The sequence below is a fragment of the Thermobia domestica genome, chromosome 16 (assembly GCF_964235325.1).
Source record: "Thermobia domestica chromosome 16, izTheDome1.hap1.1, whole genome shotgun sequence".
NCBI classification, from domain to species: domain Eukaryota; kingdom Metazoa; phylum Arthropoda; class Insecta; order Zygentoma; family Lepismatidae; genus Thermobia; species Thermobia domestica.
Window position 1 is genome coordinate 77,539,969 of NC_137469.1, and position 23,536 is coordinate 77,563,504.

Genomic DNA, 23,536 nt, shown 5'->3' on the forward strand with positions numbered 1-23,536 from the left:
CAGTACTACATTCGCAGGTAATGTTATGTTTTGCTGTGTGATTGAAAAGGAACACAATTGCTAGTACTGCCTTAATTTTAGTACATGAGGCAGATACTCCACTGTGGCACTCGATTTTCCATATTATAAGTCATAATAATGCCGAAGAAGAGGAGAAGCGGGAATGTTGTATTTGACTGTTAAAGCGGATAGATACGAGAATTTCTTTCCTCCTTGATATTCCTAGGGGTATTAAAATATATATTTAGCACTGAATCAAGTCACTGTGGATCTTATAGTACAATATTTCTTAACTGGTATTTTTTAAAATTATTTTATGGTATTTAACAATTTATAACATTTTCAATGCTCATTTTTCAAAGACAAAGTTTTCAGAATGTTTATTATTTCAAACCATTGTTATATTTTATTTTCCTATCTTTTACAGCAAGTTAAAGTATCAACATCTATACCAAGCAATTATTTTCATGTTGAAAGTAGTACTCTTAATGGAACACATCATTTTGGTTGGCCAATAAAAGTAGGAACCGCACCTGTCACGGTAAGTTTCTCCTTGCGACTATTTTGATGAATTATAAATAGAAATAATGACTAATAAAATAGCAATAGCATTTTTAAATGAAAGCTTGCAAAGATATATATGTTGTGAATTAGAGAGGTAAACTCAATATCATAGACATTCTTTGTGGCTTAAATGACTTAATAGTTTCGCCTTTTGTTTTATTATTTTATTGTCTTCATATAACTTCTTACCCTCCTCCTATAACTTCCTACAATGCTTTTAAATTTTGCTTTATACATAATTTTGTATTCGTAGTGTTGTATTTTTCTCTCTCCCATCCTTATTTTTTCACCCATTTATTTTTAGCATTCAATCCGTCGTGTGAGTTTTGCTTTACTTCTTCTCTGTTTCTCCAGTATATTTACGGTTTTATTTTTTTTTTTAAAGCGCTACCTCAGTACAGTGCCGGTCTGGCTAGGTCGGCTGCTCGGCGATTGCCGAGGGCCCGAAGGGCCCCAGAGCCTTTGGGAGGGCCCAGGCGCATAGGAAAATAGATATTTAAAACTTAAAAAAATAACTTAATTATCAGATGTTTAGAACACAAAAACAGCATTAACTACTGATAATTTTAAAACACAAGAACATAGTTTAAGGTAATGCTTGAAAACCAGTTAAAAAACGACCAGTACCAGATTTACATATAATGTAAAACGGCAAAATATGATTATTAAGGATTTAAAAGACAGCATAATATATAGTGTCATGATAGATACTACTCAAGATATAGCAGTGATGGACCAAGTAGCCGTTTGTGTTCGTTATGTTGTACAGCGTAAAATCTATGAAAGACTTCTTGATTTAGCAGAAGATACCTCTGGCGAAGCACTATTTGAACAATTACAATCATCACTTGAAAAGTTAAATATACCTCTTTCAAATATGGTTGCATGCTCTTTTGATGGAGCCAGTAATATGAAAGGGTGCTACAATGGTCTTCAAGCACATTTGAAGAAGGTAAACCCAGAAATCATATACACTCATTGCATGGGACACGTGCTCAATTTAGTTATAGCAGATTCTACTGTAAAGTGCCTCCAAGCAGAACACTTATTCGGGCTTGTGGAAGAATCCGCTTGCTTTTTAAGCAATTCATACAAGAGAATGATCGTGTGGGAGAAATTTACAAAGAAACATCATTCTGGGTGGGCAAAGCTACATCGATTAAAAAAAAAAAAAAATAGGTGTTACTAGGTGGTGGAGCAAACACAAAGCTCTATCATCCATAATAGATTTACATTATGATAATGTTGAATCTTCTAAATTCGTTACGTGTATTGTTAGATATGTCAACAGGCAATTTCGATTGCAAAACAAAATTTACAGTGCGTTTCCTTCTAGGACAGTGGTGCAAATTCGAAAATTTGTTTCTAGCTGTAGTCATGCTAGACATGTTTTTAGTTACTTCTTCTGTGTCCATCTTTCTCCAAAGCAAGTCTTTAGACTATGCTAAGGCCTGGTAGTCGGTAGATGCATTATTACACGGAATTAGAAGAAAAAGAAGTGACAAAAATTTTAAAAGATTGCATGACAAATGTAAATCCCTGATTAAAGACATCAAAGCTTATTTTAGGAATGGGGAAATTGATATAGAAGGTGATTTTCCAGAAAAAAGAATTCCTAAGGTGAAGAAAATGCCTTGTGAACAAGTTTCCGACGAGACTAGAAATTTGTGACATGACCAGTAATACAAAGCACTATACTTTAACATTCTCGATTATGCGAGTAAAAGTATAGAAGAACGGTTTGTACCCAACAAGACTCTACTGCAAGGTACGAGGATATAGTTGCAATGGAGGTAGAAGATTTTCCAGATGATTGCTTGCAAACTGTTTCTCAATTAGCAAACGTGAATAGAAGTGAGTTGTTGCTAGAATTGAAACAGTTTGCAAGCCAGTATCGTAATTTGAGTGCAGATTTTAGTGACAAGTCTGAAGAACTAGAAGAGAAAGAAGTGTGTAAATTTGTGAGAATTACAAGTAATGATGGTGATGGTGATTCAGATGAAAGTGTGACATCTGAAGAAGAATCTGAAGATAGAAAGAAAAGGTCTGAAACTCAATGTGGTACTAAAAGGAAATGTTTAAGATGTCTCCCATGTGCATTTCCCATTCTATATGAACTATCATCACAGTCTGGATTATTTAGTAATTTATATACTATGTTTAAATATATAATGAGCATTCTATCCACTCAGGTAACTTGTGAATGAGCTTTTATCGAAACTGAAAATTGTAAAAAACAGACTCAGATATTCTTTAAGCGAGAACTTACTATCTCCCTTAATGTTGATGAATGTTGAGTGAGACTTGTTTATAAATTCAGACAAAAATAAAGTCATTGATGAAATTGCGGTGACAAGCGAAGTTTTGAAAAGAAAATTAATATATTGATATGTTCCTGATACTTTGTAATTCCTGTGTGCGTCTGAGTCATTTTCAATTTTACAATTTTGTGCTTTATGATATTGTAATCATTTATTAGTAGTAATCAATCATTTGCCTGTTTGTATTAATATAAATCTAGAATAAGCTTCACTTTGTTAGTGCATTCTAATATTTTCGTGTTTTTACAGTTATGTGGTCATATAAATGTTGTAATACATGTTAAATATGTGTCATTAGTTCTCATAGAATAAAAAAGATGTTTATAACTATACGGGTTCCGCATAATTTTGCCATATCAACACATTTCTCTTTATTTCACTCATAGCCTCATTACATCATATAGTACAATGCTGAACTGACGCCGAAACCTGTATCATGATTTATATCTACGTTATATTGCTTAAGTATGTTTTACCTTGTCATTTATCGTAACATAGATAGATTTAAAATACTTCAGAAACTTTTTCTTCATAAACAAACCTTTAATCATTGTTGTAAGTACCGAAGATACGCTGTGAAAAGTTTCTCGATCAGGGGACCCACAACCAACTTTAGCCGAGGGCCCGTGATTGCTCCAGACCGGCACTGCCTCAGTATTTTTCGCACGTTAGTGAATTTATTTATTTATTTATTTAGTGTTTATGTATTTTGCTTCTACTTCTAAAATATTCCACATTTAAGTCCAAGATCAAATTACCATGAAGTCAGAAATCGAAGTATCTCCTGTACTGAAATTCATGAAACTGTGTAAAATACATGTCCTTGATTTTGTATTTTTAACTGTAATGTTATATTAATGACGACTTTTTTTACTGGTTATTTTAACAGGCCACGCTGGTATCTATAATAACACCAGACGGTGAAGATCGTCCTCTGATGCCGAAAGTATCTGCTGACGCTGAGTTATTGATATACGACAAAATTATCCTAAATCCACGTGAAATTGTGTTACCCTGGGATCCTGTAAATAAACCAAAATATGAGATTACAATTAAGGTACAATGCTTAAAAATTTTTCTTTGTTTTAGTTAAAAATGACAGGTAACTTCAGTCACGTATATGATAAAATTTGTTTCAAACATACTTCTTAGTATAGTATATTTTACTTAAATTGTAGATTTTAGTTGCAAAATATAATTTTCGTACTTTTTGTTGAGTTACGAGAGCATGCTTTTAGAAGTCTAATTTTACCCTAGACTCTTTTACCCTAGAATCTCTTTTGTATTCAATAATGCCTTTAATGTAAGAACATAAGAACTGGTCCTGTAACCCATATATCAGAGGTATAGAAGCAAAACCTGTTAAATCCATTTTTCAATTTTGTCACGGAACGAAGAAAAAGTGACGCCCTTATGTTTCAGAATTGTTGAACATTTTTTTTGTTTAGTGATAGATTTCACTCATCTGCATTAAGTAGTGACCATTAAACAAACAAACAAACAAGTTCAACTCTGAAAAATAAGGGCGTCACTTTTTCTTCGTTTCCTCACAAAATTGAAGAATGAATTTAGCAGGTTTTGCTTCTCTACCCCTGATATATCGATGATGTCTGTACCCAGAAAAATAATATGTACAGATTGTCCAGCAGTCCCAGTATCACCAAGAGCAATATCAATGTTATTTTATTTTATTTATTTATCATATTACATTTGAGCATTACGGATACGCACTATGTATCCAGTGGTTGTGACGAGTTATCATTCGAAAGGCTTCCTCCACACTTTTGCGGAATTGTCATCTGTTCTGTACCGACAATGAGAAACATGTAACTTAATTATTCCCCACAATCAGTTGTCTGGTGTTAGAAGGCCGGGCTTCGTGGAGGCCATTTCAATAGGGATGGAGATGGAGAATTATCCTCAATCCAACGGCCTAGAAATTATTCATTAAGGAATTCACATACCTGAAAAGTAAAATGGGCTAGAGCCCCCTACTGTACCCACGCACGATCCATTTATCCCTTCTCTTGCAGCTGAGGAATTAACCACGTTTGCAATATGTGTAAATAAGCGTCCATTCACATATTAATTTTATGTATATTTTAAAAAATCCGAAGAAATACCATGTGGCCATTCCGGTCTGTATCATAATCATAACATGAGTTTCATTTCTAATTATGCACATAATAAGAATTTTTCTTCGACCTGAAGACCATATTCTTCCTGTGTGAACTGCAATATATCGCACATTCATCTTAAAATAACACTCATGAGCGAGACACATTTGGAAATTGTGTCATAAGAGCACAGCAAGCTACAACACACTGTTCCATGTCGTCAGATAACTCATTCACAAACATCAGTCTAAGTGGTTTCAAATGCAGATTATTTTTAATGTGGTCTTGCATTGTTGAGCTCGGTATATTTAGTTCAGCTGCTCTTTTGCGAAGCGATTTAGTCGGAGACATCGGAATTGACCGAGCAACGGTACCAGTGGTGGTTTACGTGCTGGATCCTTACTAAAGCAATTTTTAAATGCAGTTATTACTTATGTCGTTGTTTGCCGTGTGCCTTTAGTGCGAACAGTCCCAGGTCCAATTTCTAGTGAGGATAGTCGGTTGAAATAGTCAGCCTTTTTCAGATCAGCCATGCTGGGTGAGGTTTACCTGGATTTTTCTCGTTCAGACCAGGTAAATGCCGGGATGGTACTTAATATAATTTTCCCAGCCTGCTTCCTTCCTTTCCTCGTCTTTTTTTCTACCCCAATTCCCCGGGTAATGTGATCATCGAGGGAGGTCATCCCTCATACGTGAGGGGCTAACATGGCCATAAATGCCGAAAACCCAGAAATCTAATTCGTAATCGTAATCTTACCAATTGACAGGTCATGTTTGACATCTCACAAAAATACAAATTGTAATTTTAAGAAATCTTCGAAGTAAATTTTATGTGACTAATATGATTTCATTACACTAGTTAACAAATTTAAACTTTTTGTTTGTTACATGAGAAAAATCACCTGATCTTAAAGGAACTTTTTGCGCTGAATTCGAATATGCACTCGGTTTCTCTCCATCACGTACAGTTTTCCCGCAACAGAGGGATTTTCGGGAAATTCCCTCAAAAATTTCCCTTTTTCAGATATTTTATTCCCCTAGCTCCTGTCCCCTTACATATAGTAACATAGAAATTATACCTAAGTATACCTTGATTTATATTTAATAAACCCTAAAAGTTTCGTAAAAATCGCTTTGTTCTTTCTAGAGAAATAAATATATTTGTATGTATACTGTGTGCACTGTTTATTGCACCTGATAGTAATGCTTTCAGATCTCCTGAGTTGGGGTAAAAACGATTTGCTTTATTACTACAAACACAGACATAAAAATGAATATTTACAATAGTCAACAACACACTTGTATTGCTCTCTGTAAATTAGAAACGTGTATAAAAATAGAATGTACTTCCAACGTATATTTTTTTTAAACGTTCAGTATATGTATGTCTTAATACATATATATACAATTCTCCAAGTTTTTTCGTTTTGTTCATGAAATGGTTATCAATATTTGTTATCAAATGTAACAGAATGCAAAAGAAAGAAAGAATGGAATACAGACTCATTGTTGACAACAATGAACTAATGCAGTCTGAATTTTCCACTACGGTATCGTTTCCCCCCTCCCCCCGCGCATTTCTTTCTTTCTTGTGTTCTTGACACCTGGTGAGAGAGTTTTGTACATTTTTATATTGACGTGTGGTTTAACACTACTTCACTTTCAAAGTTGTCTTTGCTGCTAAGAGTGCTTTCATGTTTGATCTTAACGGCATTATACCCAACTAAGACCAGAAGTTTAGTTTGTGATCAGTACAATGGCGTCAAGAGGACGGCGTTTGTGTGTTAACTCACCAAATAGTTTTTGTTATGTGTGTGGCCAGTTTGTAGTTAAAGGACAGTGTAGATCCATTACGCCATCGGTGAAATTAGCATATTATATATATTTCGGATGTCGTGTGGGAGATCAGGACAAAACTTGGGCACCCAACATAATTTGTGCGTCGTGCTACGTCACTTTACTTGCATGGGCCAAAGGGAAACGGAGGTTCATGAAATTTGCTGTACCAATGGTGTGGAGAGAACCCACCAACCATCTGGATGATTGTTATTTTTGTCTCACAGTAGTTAAGGGACATTCTAAAAAAAGCAAATACACAATAAGTTATCCCAACGTTAAATCCGCAATTAGACCTATTCCGCACGGGGATGAACTTCCACTTCCCGAGCCCCCTACCAACTGGGAAGAGATATGGCCAAAAGACTCTGATGATGATCATGACCTTGATGAACCATCGACATCAACATGTACATACAAGGATCCAACGTTCATCCCTGACTGTGTTCGCGAGCCACATTTCATCCGGCAATGTGAACTTAATGACCTAGTCCGTGATTTGCACCTGACAAAACAAGAGGCGGAACTTCTGGGATCAAGGCTCCAGCAGTGGAACTTATTGGATGCAGAAACAAACATATCAGTGTACAGGAAAAGGCATGTTCAATTTTCAAGCTATTTCTCAATGCAAGATAATGTGTGCATATGTACGGATATAAATGGGTTGATGGCGGAGCTAGGAATTCCTTACGTTCCAGAAGAATGGAGGTTATTTATCGACGCGTCAAAGGTCAGCCTTAAAGCTGTCCTTTTACATAATGGAAATAAAAAACCTTCTATACCACTTGCGCACTCAGTGAAGATTAAGGAATCCTATGACACCATGTCAACTTTGCTAAATCTTATAAATTACAAGGACCATTGTTGGAAAATATGTTGTGATCTCAAGGTAGTTGGTATTTTATTAGGACTGCAGTGCGGTTACACGAAGTACCAATGTTTTTTATGTTTATGGGATAGCCGAGCTGATGACAAACATTATGAAGTAAAGGAATGGGAACCTAGAGTGAATTACGTACCTGGAGAATGCAACGTCAAATACGCTCCTTTGGTAGATCCTAATAAGATATTACTACCGCCACTTCATATCAAGTTAGGACTTATGAAAAACTTTGTCAAAGCCATGGACACATCTGGTGAAGGTTTCAAGTATTTGCGAGATAAGTTCCCTAACCTGAGTGATGCTAAGATTTCAGCGGGAGTGTTTATTGGTCCCCAAATTAGGAAATTAATGCTTGATGATAGCTTTGACAGCAAGTTAAACAGTGCTGAGCTAGCTGCCTGGACAGCATTTAAGTGTGTTGTGCGCAACTTTCTGGGCAATAACAAAGCTGAGAGTTACACAGAAATCGTACAGGTCATGATACAGAAATACAAAGAGTTGGGTTGTAGGATGTCTTTAAAAATCCACTTTTTGCACTCCCACCTCAGCTTCTTTCCTGCTAACCTAGGTGCTCTCAGCGACGAACAGGGGGAAAGATTCCACCAAGATATAATGGCAATGGAGAAAAGGTACCAGGGACGATGGGATCCTTCAATGATGGGGGACTATTGTTGGGGTCTTGTTAGAGAATGCAACATTTCTTACAAAAGAAGGAAATAGTGTACGTTTTTGTAACCCAATGGAAGTTTCATATATTGTGATAGTTTTGATTGTCTTTTCATGACCTTTTGGTACATTTGTATTATTGTTTATTGTAAATTGTCACACTTGTAAATTATATTGTATTATATTTTATATATGTGTTTGTGGTAATAAAGCAAAACGTTTTACCTTAACTTAAGAGATCTGAAAGCATTACTATAAGGTGCAATAAACAGTACACACAGTATACATACAAACATATTTATTTCTCTAGAAAGAATAAAGCGATTATTACGAAACTTGGAGGGTTTGTTAAATATGAATCAAAGTATACTTAGGTATAATTTCTATGTTAGTATATGCAAGGGGACAAGATCTTGGGGTGTAAAATAAACGAAAAGGGAAATTTTTGAGGGATTTTCCCGAAAATCCCTCTGTTACGGGAAAATCGTACGTGATGGAGAAAAACCGAGTGCATATTCGAATTCAGCGCAAAAAGTTCCTTTAAAAACAGGTATTTCCTTTTATGTAACAAAACCTTTGTTAACTAGTGTTATTCATTTGTTTTCCATAAGATGATAATTTGAAGTTAAGATACCGTCGCATATAGCTGATTATTCATATGAACTTACTTTGATTATAATTGCCATGTGCGACTTTAAGCCCTCCTCATCTCCTATAGTGCTAGTTGCGATTTCCCAAGTAAAGTTTGAAATATAAGAAGCCATAAATGTTGTGGGAAAAGTGAAATTTTGTTTTAAGTTTGTAAAAATATATATATATATATATATACCAGTAATTTCCAACTGAATGATCTGTGACGTCAGAGTTTGCTGCTCATATTCTCAGTAAACCACACAGAGACGCGAAGTAAAATACAGAAACCACATACAGACAGAAAGAATATAGAAACTACATAGAAACAGGAAGAAGGATGCAGAAATCACACAGAAACAAGGAGAATACAGAGAAACACGGACACACGAAGAATACAGAAATCACATACAAACACAAAGAAGAATACAGAAACCACACAGAGACACGAAGAAGAATACAGAAATCACGTACAAACACGAAGAAGAATACAGAAACGACACAGAGACACGAAGAACACAGGTAGAAGACAGTGCGGACAAGCAAAAAGCCGTAGTAAATTGTTTTGCAGATCCAATACTCGTGGATAATTCACAACTAATCGTACACTGCCAACACTTGTTTTATTTCATACCGTTTACCCCATTCCCTTGTTTACTCAGTTTGTTCTCTCTGTTGTGGTTCTGATAATAAATGCCCGCTCCTACGTCAGTTGGAAATGTCTGATATATAAGTATGATTTTTATTTCAATTATGTTCAGATGTTCATGCACTTAATTTCATTTGTGTGTACACTAAATAGGCGTCTGGAGGAGATGGAAAGTTCTTATGGACTAGCAGCAATACAGCTGTTGGTGTCGTTACCCAGTCTGGAGTTGTCAAGACAAATGCTAGAGGAATCAGTAATATAACAGCCGCAATGATAAAAAATCAACAGAACCGAGACTCGGCAAAGGTAGGATTTTTTAAATTAGCTCATCCTTTAAAGTTATAATCAATGTGATTCAAATATAATTAGCCGAAAAAAAGGGATATGAACATTATCTAATACAATTAATTACAATATATATAGTTTCTAAGAAACTATTTTTAGGGAAAATTCCAGAAGTTTCAAATAGAATTTAATGCTTTTTTTATATATTAGGGCTCCATTTTTTTATTTTTTTATTTTATTTTTATTTATTTTTTAATAACTCAATAACTGGAAAGTATAACAGTTTCGTAAAGTAAAACTTCTTTGCTGACAGATGCTATAGGATAGATGATAAAAAACTAGTCTTAGCTTATGGTACGAAATAGTTTTATTTTAATCAGTTTCAGCGTACGCTGACATCTTTGTCGATCACTTTTAAAAATTTACTTAAGTGGACATGTGTAGTTCCTGCCTACCTGTGGAGTCTTTCTGAAAGGAAAGTAAAATAACATCACTTCCCGAAACTATTACGAAAAAGTACCATGTGCAGTTTATAGTCTAGTAAATGGTATTAATTAGTTGTCCTTATAAAGTAAAATTAGAATGAAGTTCTGATAAGTGTAATTCACTTATTCAGATAGTTCAAAACTATAATAAACTTAGCTTCTTGGGCCAAGAATGATGCTCAGTTACTAAGCTTAACACTGATTTTAATTTCTTGTCCTTTGAGAAGTTTAAAAGAATTTCTGACAATTGTAATTCACTTCTCATGTAGCTGTAGAATAACCATAAAAATATGTAACGAGAAAAAATTTCTAGTAGTTATTGAAAATGAAATGAAATGAAATCTTTAAGTTTTACGTCCCACGGTTATGCCGGTTAGGCTAAAGCAGACGGTGATGATGAGAGATGAGTGAAATGGTGGAATGAAGAAAGTGGGAGGAAACGGGAGAATCCCGAGAAAACCCACGAGCACGGTGTTTGTCCACCACAAAGTCCACTCGGCGCGAGCTGGGATCGAACCAGGGACCTAAGCACCGGAAGTGAACGCTCTACCACTGAGCCACCGCGCCCCCTCTAGTAGTCATTGACAAAGGTGTCAGTGCACACTGAATCTGATTATTTAAAATACCATTAATTCGTGGTACATAGTAAGATTGTATGTTTGAGTCATTTCATATTTATTTTTTGCATTAAGAGTTGTCTCTTAAGACCTTTCATATAGTCCAGTAAATTCCAGACCTTTCAGTTAAACATCAAATTGCATCTAAGATTTGTGGGCAGTAAAGATGTGAAACTATGCACTAGTAAGCTAGTTGACGACTTAATTCATATCAACTGTTGTTCATTGTCTGGAGAAAAAAGTAATGAACAGCGTGAAGCTCAGTAATTCGTTTTCTCTATTACTTTTTAAATTTAATTAATTAATTAATTAATTTTTTTAGTATGAAATTGGATGAACACTGTTATAGTTTCTTTGCATTATTCTTTTTCGCTATTTATAAACTACTTCTTAATAAAATTATGAATTTTGAATAGTCCTCATTTTGTACTAGTTTTAAATGTGATTTTCAGTTTACCATGTTTTTCACCAGCGAGGCTATAATGAAACGTGAACTTAGAGCTTCATGTGAGATCCGAATCACATGAACCCCCGGTGCTTGGAGTCCCTGGTTCGATCCCAGCTCGCGCCGTGTGGACTTTGTGGTGGACAAACACCGTGTGTGTGGGTTCCCTCGGGGTTCTCCCGTTTCCTCCCACTTTCTTCATTCCACCATTTCATTCATCTCTCATCATCACCGTCTCGTTCAGCCTAATCGGCATAAACGTGGGACGTAAAACTTAAAGATTTAATTTCATTTCCAAACCACATGAATTCCTGCCGCGAAACTAGTTCTAGAAATGAAATACGTATCTAGTTTACTTCCTACTGTTATGCCCTGTAAATGAAACGAGACGAATGATGGAAGTTAATGATTATGGAATAATTGGCGGAATGAGAATGTGGAAGGAAACGGGAGAACGCTTAGAAAATCCAAACACGTGATGTTATACATTACTAACTCACTTAACCTGGGATCGAATCTGGTGGTACTCTACCACTGAGTCACCCTACTTGCCGTAAACGAATTCATTGTATAACCACATAGTTGGTTACTCTAAAGTCATTTTTGAGAATGAGAAACATGTCGAAAAACATGTGGCTATTTTATTGCATTGTATTAGTTGATGTTAATTAATGTTACTAAACTTAAAAGGGCAATACAGTATTTTGAAATTAGCAAATGGATAAAAACTATCGAAAATCTATTTTGGGAAACAGACTGAATTTTTGTGAACGTTAGGCATAAGGGTTTTCTGTGTAATATCACATTTAATGTCATGCATTGCATTAAATTCCAGTGAATATTGTTCCTGTATTATCCGATATTAAAAAATAATGTTAGTCGATAAACAAAAATTCTTAGCATCCTCAGTCACCACTTATTGCTGTGAATTGTTTAGGTATTTAGACTAATTAACCAAATCAAATAAAAAATACTGAAGGCAAATATTAAGAATATTCTAAATTATTTTGGCATTTATCATTTTAAGTAGGGTACAGTGAAACGTAAAATTACTGTTAAGATATAAACAGTATAATTTTACTTGTGTTTTTCGAGTCTTGTGAATGCTTAAGCATGCAGATAGAAAATAAAGATCTTATATTTCTATTTCGTTGGCGTTTCTAAATAGTTAAAACAATATGATGAAAAGAAAAAACGTTTGTAGTTGTTAGATTGTGCTGATTTGTGTATGTCTTTTTACATTCCAGTTGTATGTATTGCCAGTAATGTACTTGGAAATTGTTCAATACGTAATGGAAGCAGAAGTGGACACTCCTTTATTTCTTAATGTGGCTCTTTTTGCTGAAAAGCCTGGAAGTAAGACGAAAATTCCTTTTACTAAATGTGACGATATAGATTTCGCTGTGCAGTTATCCGATGAAAACTTCGTATATAATTCGTGTAAGTTGAGTGTAATTTAAATATGTTTCAAAAGAAAAGACTTACATGTAAACTTGTATAGTACCTATATACAAAGAGCAAATATTGCTATCTGTGTTTTGTATTATAGTTGTGCTATATTTTACAAACCTCACTGCTTATTCGTGCAGTCCTATTCTCCTGAGTACGTCTTGTTATTCTTGCGCAATACACCTCATATATAATAATATTTGCTGTTTTACATAAATTAGAGCGTTCAAACGCATTCATTAGAAGTACTCCGGAGCAATACATGTTTATCTTGTTGTATTCGGGGAAACCGGAATAACTTCTGGACTTACAAGTTGAAATTTAGTAGATTAGTATGCCTATTTGCCTCTTCTGAGTATTGATAAAGTGTACATAGAAACATTTTATGATGAGTGTATGATGTCTGCCATCTTCTTTATTTGAAACAACAGCGTTTCCATATACACTAACACAGAACTAGAATGATGTTTTGTGAAGCGCAATGACCCAAATACTGTGGAAATATTTGGTGTAGCGATAGGTATAATATGTTATTACTTTGTAATTTATAATGTAGTCTCGACAAGAAAAAAAAAAAAAATTAAGCAGCTGGTCTAGGACTAATTCCTAGGACTGCATGAATAAGCAGTCAGCAAGATTTATTGTTAAATACTGCAGAAATGTAATAACACTATGCACCTTGTATGTAACAATATTTGTTCTTTTACATAAATTAGTACGTTGAAACTCATTCCTCAGTTGTATTGTACCTACTCTGTATGTGAGTGCTTGTTTATAGTTAAACACCGATACCGTATGAGACATAGATCTATAGTTTTACCAGTTCTACCATCTCTTCACTATTTTCCAAAATCTGCAAAAATCGAAGACCGCTGTTCAAATGTCATAAAGAAAGCGTTTGGTGCATTTGGTAAACACTGTTGAAGTTTATCTCCGCCAGTTTCTAATAGTAAAAAAACATTATTCCGACTTGTATGTATTAGAAAGCTATGTTATGTTTTAAGAAAATGTGGATTACTGAAAGAAGTGAGCAATAAGCAAATGTGTGTTCATAATAATATGTAACTTTCATTATTGTTCATGATTTGAATTTTGTGCTCCAAAATTGTAGTAACCTCTTTATGCAGAAATATACTAACTTTTTGATTCTGTTTCAGCTCTAAAAACAGCTCCGGTAGGAACAGCTTGTACGACAATAGCGGTTGTTGGTAAAGTACTGGGTACAAGTGACGTAACAGTCTCCTATTCTCACGACGGGCTTCATGTTGAAGATAAAGTGACAGTATCAACGTTCGGCAAGCTGAAACCGGTATATCCAGAATCTGGGGAAACTGTGTTGGCTGTTGGCTCATCAAGGCAAATTGCATTCATCGGCGGACCTCGCCCTTGGCCTGGAGGTCCAGCAAAACATTCAAAATCAAGTATGTAACATAAGTTGAAACCTTTTTATCTAATTGATAAAACTGTAGGAGGAGTATGCGGTATTACACTTTACGTTTTATCAACATATTTTGCGTATGTCGTTTATCAATACGACACATTGAAAATTACTATCCCCGTAAGAAGTATGATTGAAAGAAAGAAAACGGGGATTCATTACAGAATTTTTATTATTATTTTTAATTAAGATTTCCTGTCTAATTTGTAATCACTTATTTTCACATATGATAAATCTTATAATTAATATCTTGAAAGTTTTTTGCATCCATTAGGCAACTTGTTGTTATAATAATCATTCGAAACAAAATATTATATTCTTGATAGTTAATTTTACAAGTGTTATCTCGAGTAGTGACATAGAATATTAGTGATTTTATTATTATTATTATTATTATTATTATTATTATTATTATTATTATTATTATTATTATTATTATTATTATTATTATTATTATTTTAAACAGGGTGCAGAAGAGCAAGGTGCAGCACATCCATTCCATATATACTCAGGAAAATTTGAAAATGATACTTGTTCTGCAAGTTTCTTAATGGTTATACGCAATAAATGCTTATAAATCTTTCACGAAAAAATGCGAAGGAAATTGTGCAACTAGATACGTAGAAACACAAGAAAATAACGCAAGCGGACGGGCTGCCTCTCACGAACCAAGCTTGGTTGTGCAGAGTTTAACAACAACTGAAACTGCACTTATACATTGCTACCCCGTGCAGACGTCTCAAAGGTACAGGAAACCATATATTAATAAAAGGAGGAAACCACCGATTTTAACGTATTTTTATACACCAAATCCTCTGTAGGTGCAAATTCAATAATACAAAGAGTGAAAATGTCTGAACGGAGAGCACCGACTACAGAAGTGAGAGGATGTTTGGCTGTTCTAGGAAGACTGGGTGGCGTAGTGGTCAACGCATCGGCATGGTATGCCTTCGAGTTCCGGTCCAATCAATCACTTTTCTTTGTATGTTACAGGGAAACATGTTGGCACAGAATGAAAACTATAAGAAAATATAAATTTTCCACATGTCTGTAGGTCTGACAGACCCAGCCCATCCATTGTAGATTTAACAGCATGTTGTAGATACTACCTGGCTCATATTCTACATTTGTAATATTCTTCATTGGCATTAGGTAAATCACTGAAATTCAAAAGTATCCCCTATCTTCAGCAATGTTGGCATATTTTTAACATCCGGAGTTTTTTTTTTTTATTATTATTATTATTACAAAGTTGTAGATGGTTACTGAACAGCATTTATGTAATTTACTAAAAAAATCTTCTAGAAAACTTTGGGAAATCAAATAATTTTATTTCTCCGAAATAGTTAGACACTATACTAGGGAAGAATGAATAATGGAGATGATTCAAAAATGGTGTAGATATTGATTGAGAAGAACGTGATAGAAGGTATGATGAAAAATAAGAGGAAGGTGAAACGACTATTTGATGGATGATATAAAAATTGGTAACCACTATATAAAAATGAAGAAGCTTCCTAAATACTAGGAAGTCTTCCTAGCATAATCGGCATGGCCAATGATCCCCAGCCAGCTACATTTGTACTCAAGCAAGACACCTTTCGATGACCACAACTCTCCTAACAATCCATAAACAGAACATGTGTGATGTTTTCGTGACACGCCGTTGTCATCACTACTGAATCAAACTGCAGTATCCCTCTTGTGTGTCAACAGATCATATCAATTGTGTGCTGCTGCTTTTGACACCATTTCGGGATGATTTGGCTGAGGCGACTACACATGTAGCTCCTCAGTTTGCGGTAAATGTCCTGTTATTGATACCAGAATACTTATGAGGGTGATACAGAAAAAATTAACGTAGAATTAGTGTATAGAGATTTAGCAATCATAAGCCTTGTTTGTATATTGTGTTCTCTGCGTATTCTTCTTGTCTAATTCTCGTATTGATAGCTTCAATATTGTATTATTTCAGTTGATGTTGATGATACGAAGGTAGTTGCAGTTACTGAATTGAAAAACCTCATGAAACATCAGCATGATTTCTATGTATTTACTGTGCTTTGTAAAAAGATTGGTGAAAGTGATGTGGTATTGGAAGTTGTCAATCATCCTACGTTGAAACAGTGCAAGGAGACCATGGTTCGTGCTATCGTGAAAGTGTATTGTGCGAAACCACGATATGTTCAGCTGAAACCAGAACTGAAAATAGCGGACGGGAAGTCGTGTCCAATGAATCTTAATTCAGAGAAGGTTTGTATAAACGCAACAAAATTTTCACATAATGTTCTGAGAATAAAAAAATTGATTTATATGTCCAGAGATGCAAGGGACTGGAAAACTAGGCTTTTTTGAAAACGAAGCAAAGTTTTTTTTTTTTTCACGGTTTCTTTTGCTTGGGATTTTTTTTTTTTTTTTTTTTTTTTTTTGAACATTTCAACCGTAATGAAAAAATAACAGTGTGTTTTCATATTTCTTTTCCCATTATGTGCGAAAAATCATTTAATTTCTGCATTCTGAAGTTAAAAAAAAGTTCAATACTCAAAGATGTAATCCATCACTTGATAGGGAAGTAAAGGGTAAATTGGTGAACGTAGTGGGTTTTCCAATTCGAACGAATTGTTTGTAGAGCTAGTAGAGTAATGTTCAACGACAGAAGTTTTTAGTAAAATTTTAATAAAATTGAGCAATAACTTTTCTGAAAATATGGTCGTTTGGGAGAAAATCATCATTTAGAATTTATGCTTAAACTAAAACTTCAATTGGTAACATTTATGGAGCTAAAGACACATTTTATGTAGGAAACGCAGAATAAGTATATATATATTTATATTTACATAACATTTATTTCAAATATATTGACACGGTATAAAACTAAAGAAAGAGTAAGTTATGTAAACAGTAAACTTTTACTGTCATTGAAGTAACATCATTCGGTGGCCGTTTATGGCTTTCATTTTGTAAATAAGTTCTAACAGACTGTCTGAAGTTCACTATGAAATGTAAGCGAAATTCTATACCAAAATAAAATTGTATCTACAGGGTCGTATCCAGAAGTAGTAGGACTGATTTTTTTTAATACTGAAGGTACATCGACTTCATACTCTTCAAAATAGAACCCTTGGGCATTCACACACTTCTGGTAACGAGCCTTCCAGGTCCCGAAGGCCAAGTCGTCCTCCGGGATGCCGTTCAGCGCCCTCGTCGCCGCTTGGACCGCTTCCACCGAGTCGAAACGATGCCCCTTGAGTTGCCTCTTGATACGGGGGAACAGGAAGAAGTCCGGCGGTGCCACATCAGGGCTGTAGGGGAGGGCTGAGGCAACGTGGAAATGCCGAATTTGGTCAGGAGGTCCCTCACAATCCACGCGCCGTCGGCGCGTTGACATGGTGGAGCTTCCATTTCCCCACCAGGTCTGGTCTCACGCGTGTGATCCGATTCCGCAGCCGTGTGAGCACTTCCACGTAAAATCTTGCATTTACACTCTGTCCAGGAGGTACAAACTCCTTACGGACAATGCCACGACGGTCAAAAAATGCAATCAACATCGATTTCACTTTCGATTTCGACATTTTGAACTTTTTACGGGGTGATTGTGCGGCTCATGGTATCCTCCTTGTAGGCCTGCATAAGCATGTCCTTGGTTTCGGTCGCTGATTTTCCCAGTTTGACGCAAAACGTAATGGCGTACCGCTTTTCCAAATTTCGCTCCATCGCAAATGATGATGAGGCGTCACAACAGGAGGTCACTAACACAGTAGTCCACACTCAACTAACGCACGCAGGCGACTGCCGCCGGTCGACACCTGTTCCCAAGGCTCCCTCCATAACATCCGGCCTTGCAGCCCCCCTACATTGCTCCGCGCGCGCAGGAAAAAATCAGTCCTTCCTACTACTTCTGGATACGACCCTGTATTTCTTGGTTCATAATACTGTTTTCTTGTCTGCCAGTTTGAATTTAGGCAACCCGTACAACACATACGACAAGATGTTTAACTTTCAGTGATTTTAATTGGTTATAAAATGAAAACCTTTTGAAATTTTGTGTTCATTTTTGCCTAAAGGTATATCAACACAAAAGTTTCATGTAATATATGTTCACTAGCAGCGTTCACCCCGCTTCGCTGCGGTCACCCCGGAACGCAATAAACTTTGTTACTTAGATAATTTTTACTTTTTCGCTTTCAAGTGATATGATAAAAACCATAGAAGATTGCAGTAAATGTTAACATTATATCGCCTGTCATTTATGTTAACCCGCCCCGCTTCGCTGCGGTCACCCCCGAACGCAATAAACTTTGTTACTTAGATAATTTTTACTTTTTCGCTTTCAAGTGATATGATAAAAACCATTATAACGCCTGTCATTTATGTTAACCCGCCGAGTGACACGGTCATGCGGGTTGCATATACATACGTTTATTTTTATACCTATGATGAACTAATAAAGGATTTGTACGTAATGGACACCTGAATGGTCAATTATCTCAAGACACTGGTAATTGAAAATTAAAGTGATATGATAAAAACCATCTAGGGTCCAAATCCTAATAACCCCCCAAAAATAAAAGAAATTGGTTCAGCCGTATTAGCGTGATGAGCGGACAAAGGATTTGTACGTTCTCTTTTATATATATAGATTACAGGCACTGGATGTGGGCTCCACTTGTTACGTGGCAAACATCTATTCGATAATCAAGCTCACTTCACACTCTTCGAAGCATATCTGGCATGATTGTGTTGATAGCTTCTGTAATTCGTCTGTAACACTTGAGTGAATGACGTTTCACCTCCAGCGAGGCGTGGGAATTCTCAGATTTCCATATTCGCACACTGTGTCTGTTGACCTTTCCATGCAGGTGAACGCCTGCTTCATCACTGAATATGATCTTGGGCATCAGGTTGTCATCATTTTCGAGTAATTGCTGGAGATCCGAACAGTCGGAGTCGCTATGGATGGTCTTCAGGTTTCAACTTCTGCACCAATTGCAGTTCATATGGACAAAAGTGCAAGTGTTTGCATCGTGCTAATCGTGCTGCTTTGGATTTGTAGTTCTTGGCTATTTTTGCACACAGATTTCTTAAGGCTTCGTACAAAAGTTTCTCTCACGCGATCAACAACTTGTTGCGGCACTGGTGGTCGGCCGTCATGTCCTCTTTTCTTGTCACAGATGCGCCCTTCTTCTACGAAACCATTGTACCACTTCAAAATTAACTTGTCCGTAGGTGGTTTCATATCAAATTTGCTTCTGAACGTACGTTGTACAGACACAGCACTCTTTGTTGAGTGAAATTCCAAAACACACCAGCAGCGTTGCTGTTTGGCAAACGTCATCTTGAATTTACTGCCCCCTAACGGAACAAGGAGTGAATGTTAGAACCTGTAGGGGAGAAACAAAAAATATTTTGAGTTAATGCTATTCCTGACATCTTATTTACAAAGGTACTGCAAAAAGTGTTCATTTTATAATCAATTGTCTTACTAGTACTTAGATCTACTACTGTAGCCCATTGGCCGTGTGCTGTACTGTTCAAAGCTCTACGATATCCTTAGTACCATATTCAATAGATTTGCAACAAGAGCTTTCTAATCAAGACAGTTAGGTCTTGTTATGTATTATTATTAGCGGTGGTAGTATTAGTATTCGGAATAGAAAATGTAAAAATCATTTTATCGTAATAAATCTTGTTAGTTCTTCGGTTTTAAATTAGTGAGCCTAATACGTAATAAAATCCAATCTTGGAATGCAGGTTTCTCATATTTGTAAATTCTGAGACATAAGTTTAACATAAATTTCACGACATGTATTTATTATTATTTATTTCAGATTGTTGCTCAGAGTTACAATGATGTAGAACTGACTGTTATAGTGAAAGATTCCTTGGGACGCAAGTTCGACAACATAACGTCTTTGTACTTGGAATGGATTCTGTCTCAACCTAGTCTAGCGACTCCCTTGAAACAGGGAAGTGCACTGATGGAGCATGTTGTGGAAAGTGGCGTTGTTCTTCCAGGAAGAAGTATGACTGTGTTTAGTTTTAGTTATATTTCGATAGTCGTAGTATTGCACCAGAATAATATGAAAAATATAATGGTTAAATTAAGCATATATTGTATCAGAAGTTAACATATTTAATACTTTACTATCAATCTTTCTTCAGATACGCAAAAGAATGAGCTTCCGAGAGGCCACCCAAGCCTTGATTGGGTATCGAATGACCTATTTGACAAACGTAAATGAGGCTTATAAACTACACCCGTCCTCTCCGTCCAGGTGTTGTATTTGTATACCACGCTGTCCTGAGAACGATCGGATGCGTGTTTATATATATGAAGCGTTTTATTATTGGGTATTTCCGCTGTTAAGGCAGAATAATATAAGATTTAACGCTATACGGAGATCACAAGAAAAACAAAACAAATTTTCGTTTTATTACAGGTTACTACCCTATGCCTAAAAAGCGGTATGCGTAATATTACGGGCAACGCCACTCCTACAACAAAATTTTCCAGGTATTACGCACGTAAGTGGTTAATGTTGCGGAAGAGCACATCGGATTGACCGGAGTTCTTTATTCTCACTTCCTTTGCCTTACTCACCTTTAAAAATACACCATTTATACCAAAACCTGCTATTATTATTTTTTTAATTTCATAAGTTAGTACTTTATAAATGTTTGTTATATACTGTACGTTTTTAAAAAAGTATTACAGAAAAGGAATATAAAGATCGTACACATTTTTAGATAAATTTTACTGAATGTCTGTCTGAAAATAATACAAGATATAGTGAAGAAAAGCTAGAAAGAAACTAAAAGTCTGGCCCAGGATAGAGAAGGGTGGAGAAAGATGCGTCAAACCAATCAAGAGATTGCTGACCTGAGATGATTATGACAGGATCTAACTTAATTCCAGGAAACACACTACACTTTTCATACTGTACATATTTACAATTTTAAAACAAACAAAACGTTAAAACTTACAATTTTACATACAATACATACATTTTACATACATACAATTTTACATTGTACATATATACAATATTAAATTGTATTCCTAATTAAAAAGAAAGCTTATTTTACAGTTCATCAATCAATTACACAAATGGAACAAGGTAGGCACGATAAAAAAGTCAAAACTTATACAGGTTTGTGTTTAAAGAACTTCTTGATAGGTTACTGTATCTCCCTGTTAAAGTCATGTTTTCGTGAAGGTGTTGAAAATCGAACAGATTATTAAAAAGGAAAAAAAAAAAAAATAGTACGGACTTTTTTTTTTTTTTTTTTTTTAACTAGACCGAATAGCCGAAAATCTACTATAGCTCGTTATTATATTAAGTTACAACTGCAGAAACTGACTGCTGTCCATGGAATCCTTTCGGTTATATAGGCGATACAGATGAGGCGATGGTGCTGTGACCAATGGTGTCACTGTCACATCCGTCATCTGCAGGTGTAATACTCCACAGTAAGGTGCACGTGGTTGTTGTTTACAAATAGGAGTGTATGTTGGGTGTCTGTAAACATAATCACGTGGGACACTACAATATGCATAATTTGCATTATATATTGCAATATATTGGATATAATATTGATGTCTGTCCAGTCTAATGCCCCACCCCCCACCCCCTGCAGTTACACCACCGTCTTTATCTCTCCATATTTTCGCGGATATGTTTCAAATCCTTCCATTTACATTACAAACCATAATATTTCAACTGTCTATGGACATACTCTTTCAGATTTATTGTATGTTTGTGTGTGTGTGTGCATTTGTGCTCGGTGGGAAATATTGAATTAGCATTTTCTATAACATTATTTCTTGGTTTAGTTTAAATATTCTCAACAAGTAATTACGTAAAGCTACCATGTTAGCATATGTACATAGGACTACGAACGAAATATAAACGAAAGTTTATTACATAAATCAATATTTCTAACGACCTGTGCATGAGTATATATAAAACTACTCACAATTTGTACAAGGGTGTAGCAGTGATGTGCAGATTTCAATCCTACGCCCTTGTACAATGTGTAAGATTTTAGTACACAAGTCAAGATGTTTTAACGATAACACGTACATGAAATAATTTGGGTTATTACTCCAACATTTAAGCGCACACAAGAAAAAAAGACAATCTATAATGGGTCCTAATGGACCCGAGGGCTCTATGTGTAAACTCCAAACGAGGACTTTGTAAAGAGAATCAGCGAAAAATTACTAATTGTGGAATTCCCAACCTAGCCTTTCTTTTGTAATAGTTGTCCTATTTAAATAAAATATTTTTTAACCCTTTACCTTTATATTTAATATCTCTAAAAGAAAAAAAATGGAGGGAAAAACAGTAATTTTAAAAGTGTTTGATGTAGTTGGAATTTAATACAATGTCCATCATTCATCTTTGAGTTTTTAGATTACTTCTAATGGTTACACGTTGTTTTCATTGTAAATAACACTTAAAGTATCACTAGTTAATCTTCGCTTATCCTGGCTTAAAAAATGCAATACCTTTCTTAAATTGTGATGTTGAAAACATGCTTTATTTTTCTTGTAGCATATCAAGTGATTCAAACGAAAGGAGTAATCGGTATTTTGGAAGTAACTTGTGCTGTAATTGGTTATCACGTTGCCATGTTAGAAGATATGAACATTAAACCAGAGGTAATTCTTACGTTTTTACTTTTAGAACTTACTATCAAGGCGTAGTGTACAGTAATGTTTTAGCTTTTTTTTTCTACAATTAATATGTAAATATATACGGTATGTTTTTTTTAAAGGTTTTTATAAGAAAGAAAAGCTTGAAATACGGAACATACAGATTGATTAAATCCTTTCAACCTATTAATCACCATGGTTAATTCATATCAACATGCGGTAAGGATCGGATTAAGGTGGGGGGGGGGGGGCTTAGGGAGCTACAGCTCTAGGCCTCCAGGTGGACAGGGGCCTGCACTCTGATCAAAATCTCAACTTGTATCTAAAAAGAATCATAAAGATACAATCATCAACATAAAATAAAATATGATCAAAAATGTAAAACACATTCCCTTAACTTTCCTACTATACTTTCACAGAAATGTATTAGGTGACGTCAGCAGGGACCACTTTATATATATAAAGATAAAGCTCCGGGCCTCCAGATGGATT

General features: G+C 35.4%; 1 protein-coding gene across 1 annotated transcript in view; it reads left to right on the forward strand.

Moving 5' to 3' along the window:
• Positions 1–23,536, forward strand: part of Gp210 (nucleoporin 210) — a 134,008-nt gene that overhangs the window by 42,392 nt on the left and 68,080 nt on the right. Inside the window, exons 7-14 of the mRNA XM_081742649.1 lie at positions 428–541; positions 3,775–3,942; positions 9,820–9,972; positions 12,746–12,938; positions 14,105–14,368; positions 16,361–16,638; positions 20,214–20,406; positions 22,944–23,050. Coding sequence (XP_081598775.1) covers positions 428–541; positions 3,775–3,942; positions 9,820–9,972; positions 12,746–12,938; positions 14,105–14,368; positions 16,361–16,638; positions 20,214–20,406; positions 22,944–23,050 — 1,470 coding nt within the window. The remainder of the gene's footprint in view (positions 1–427; positions 542–3,774; positions 3,943–9,819; positions 9,973–12,745; positions 12,939–14,104; positions 14,369–16,360; positions 16,639–20,213; positions 20,407–22,943; positions 23,051–23,536) is intronic.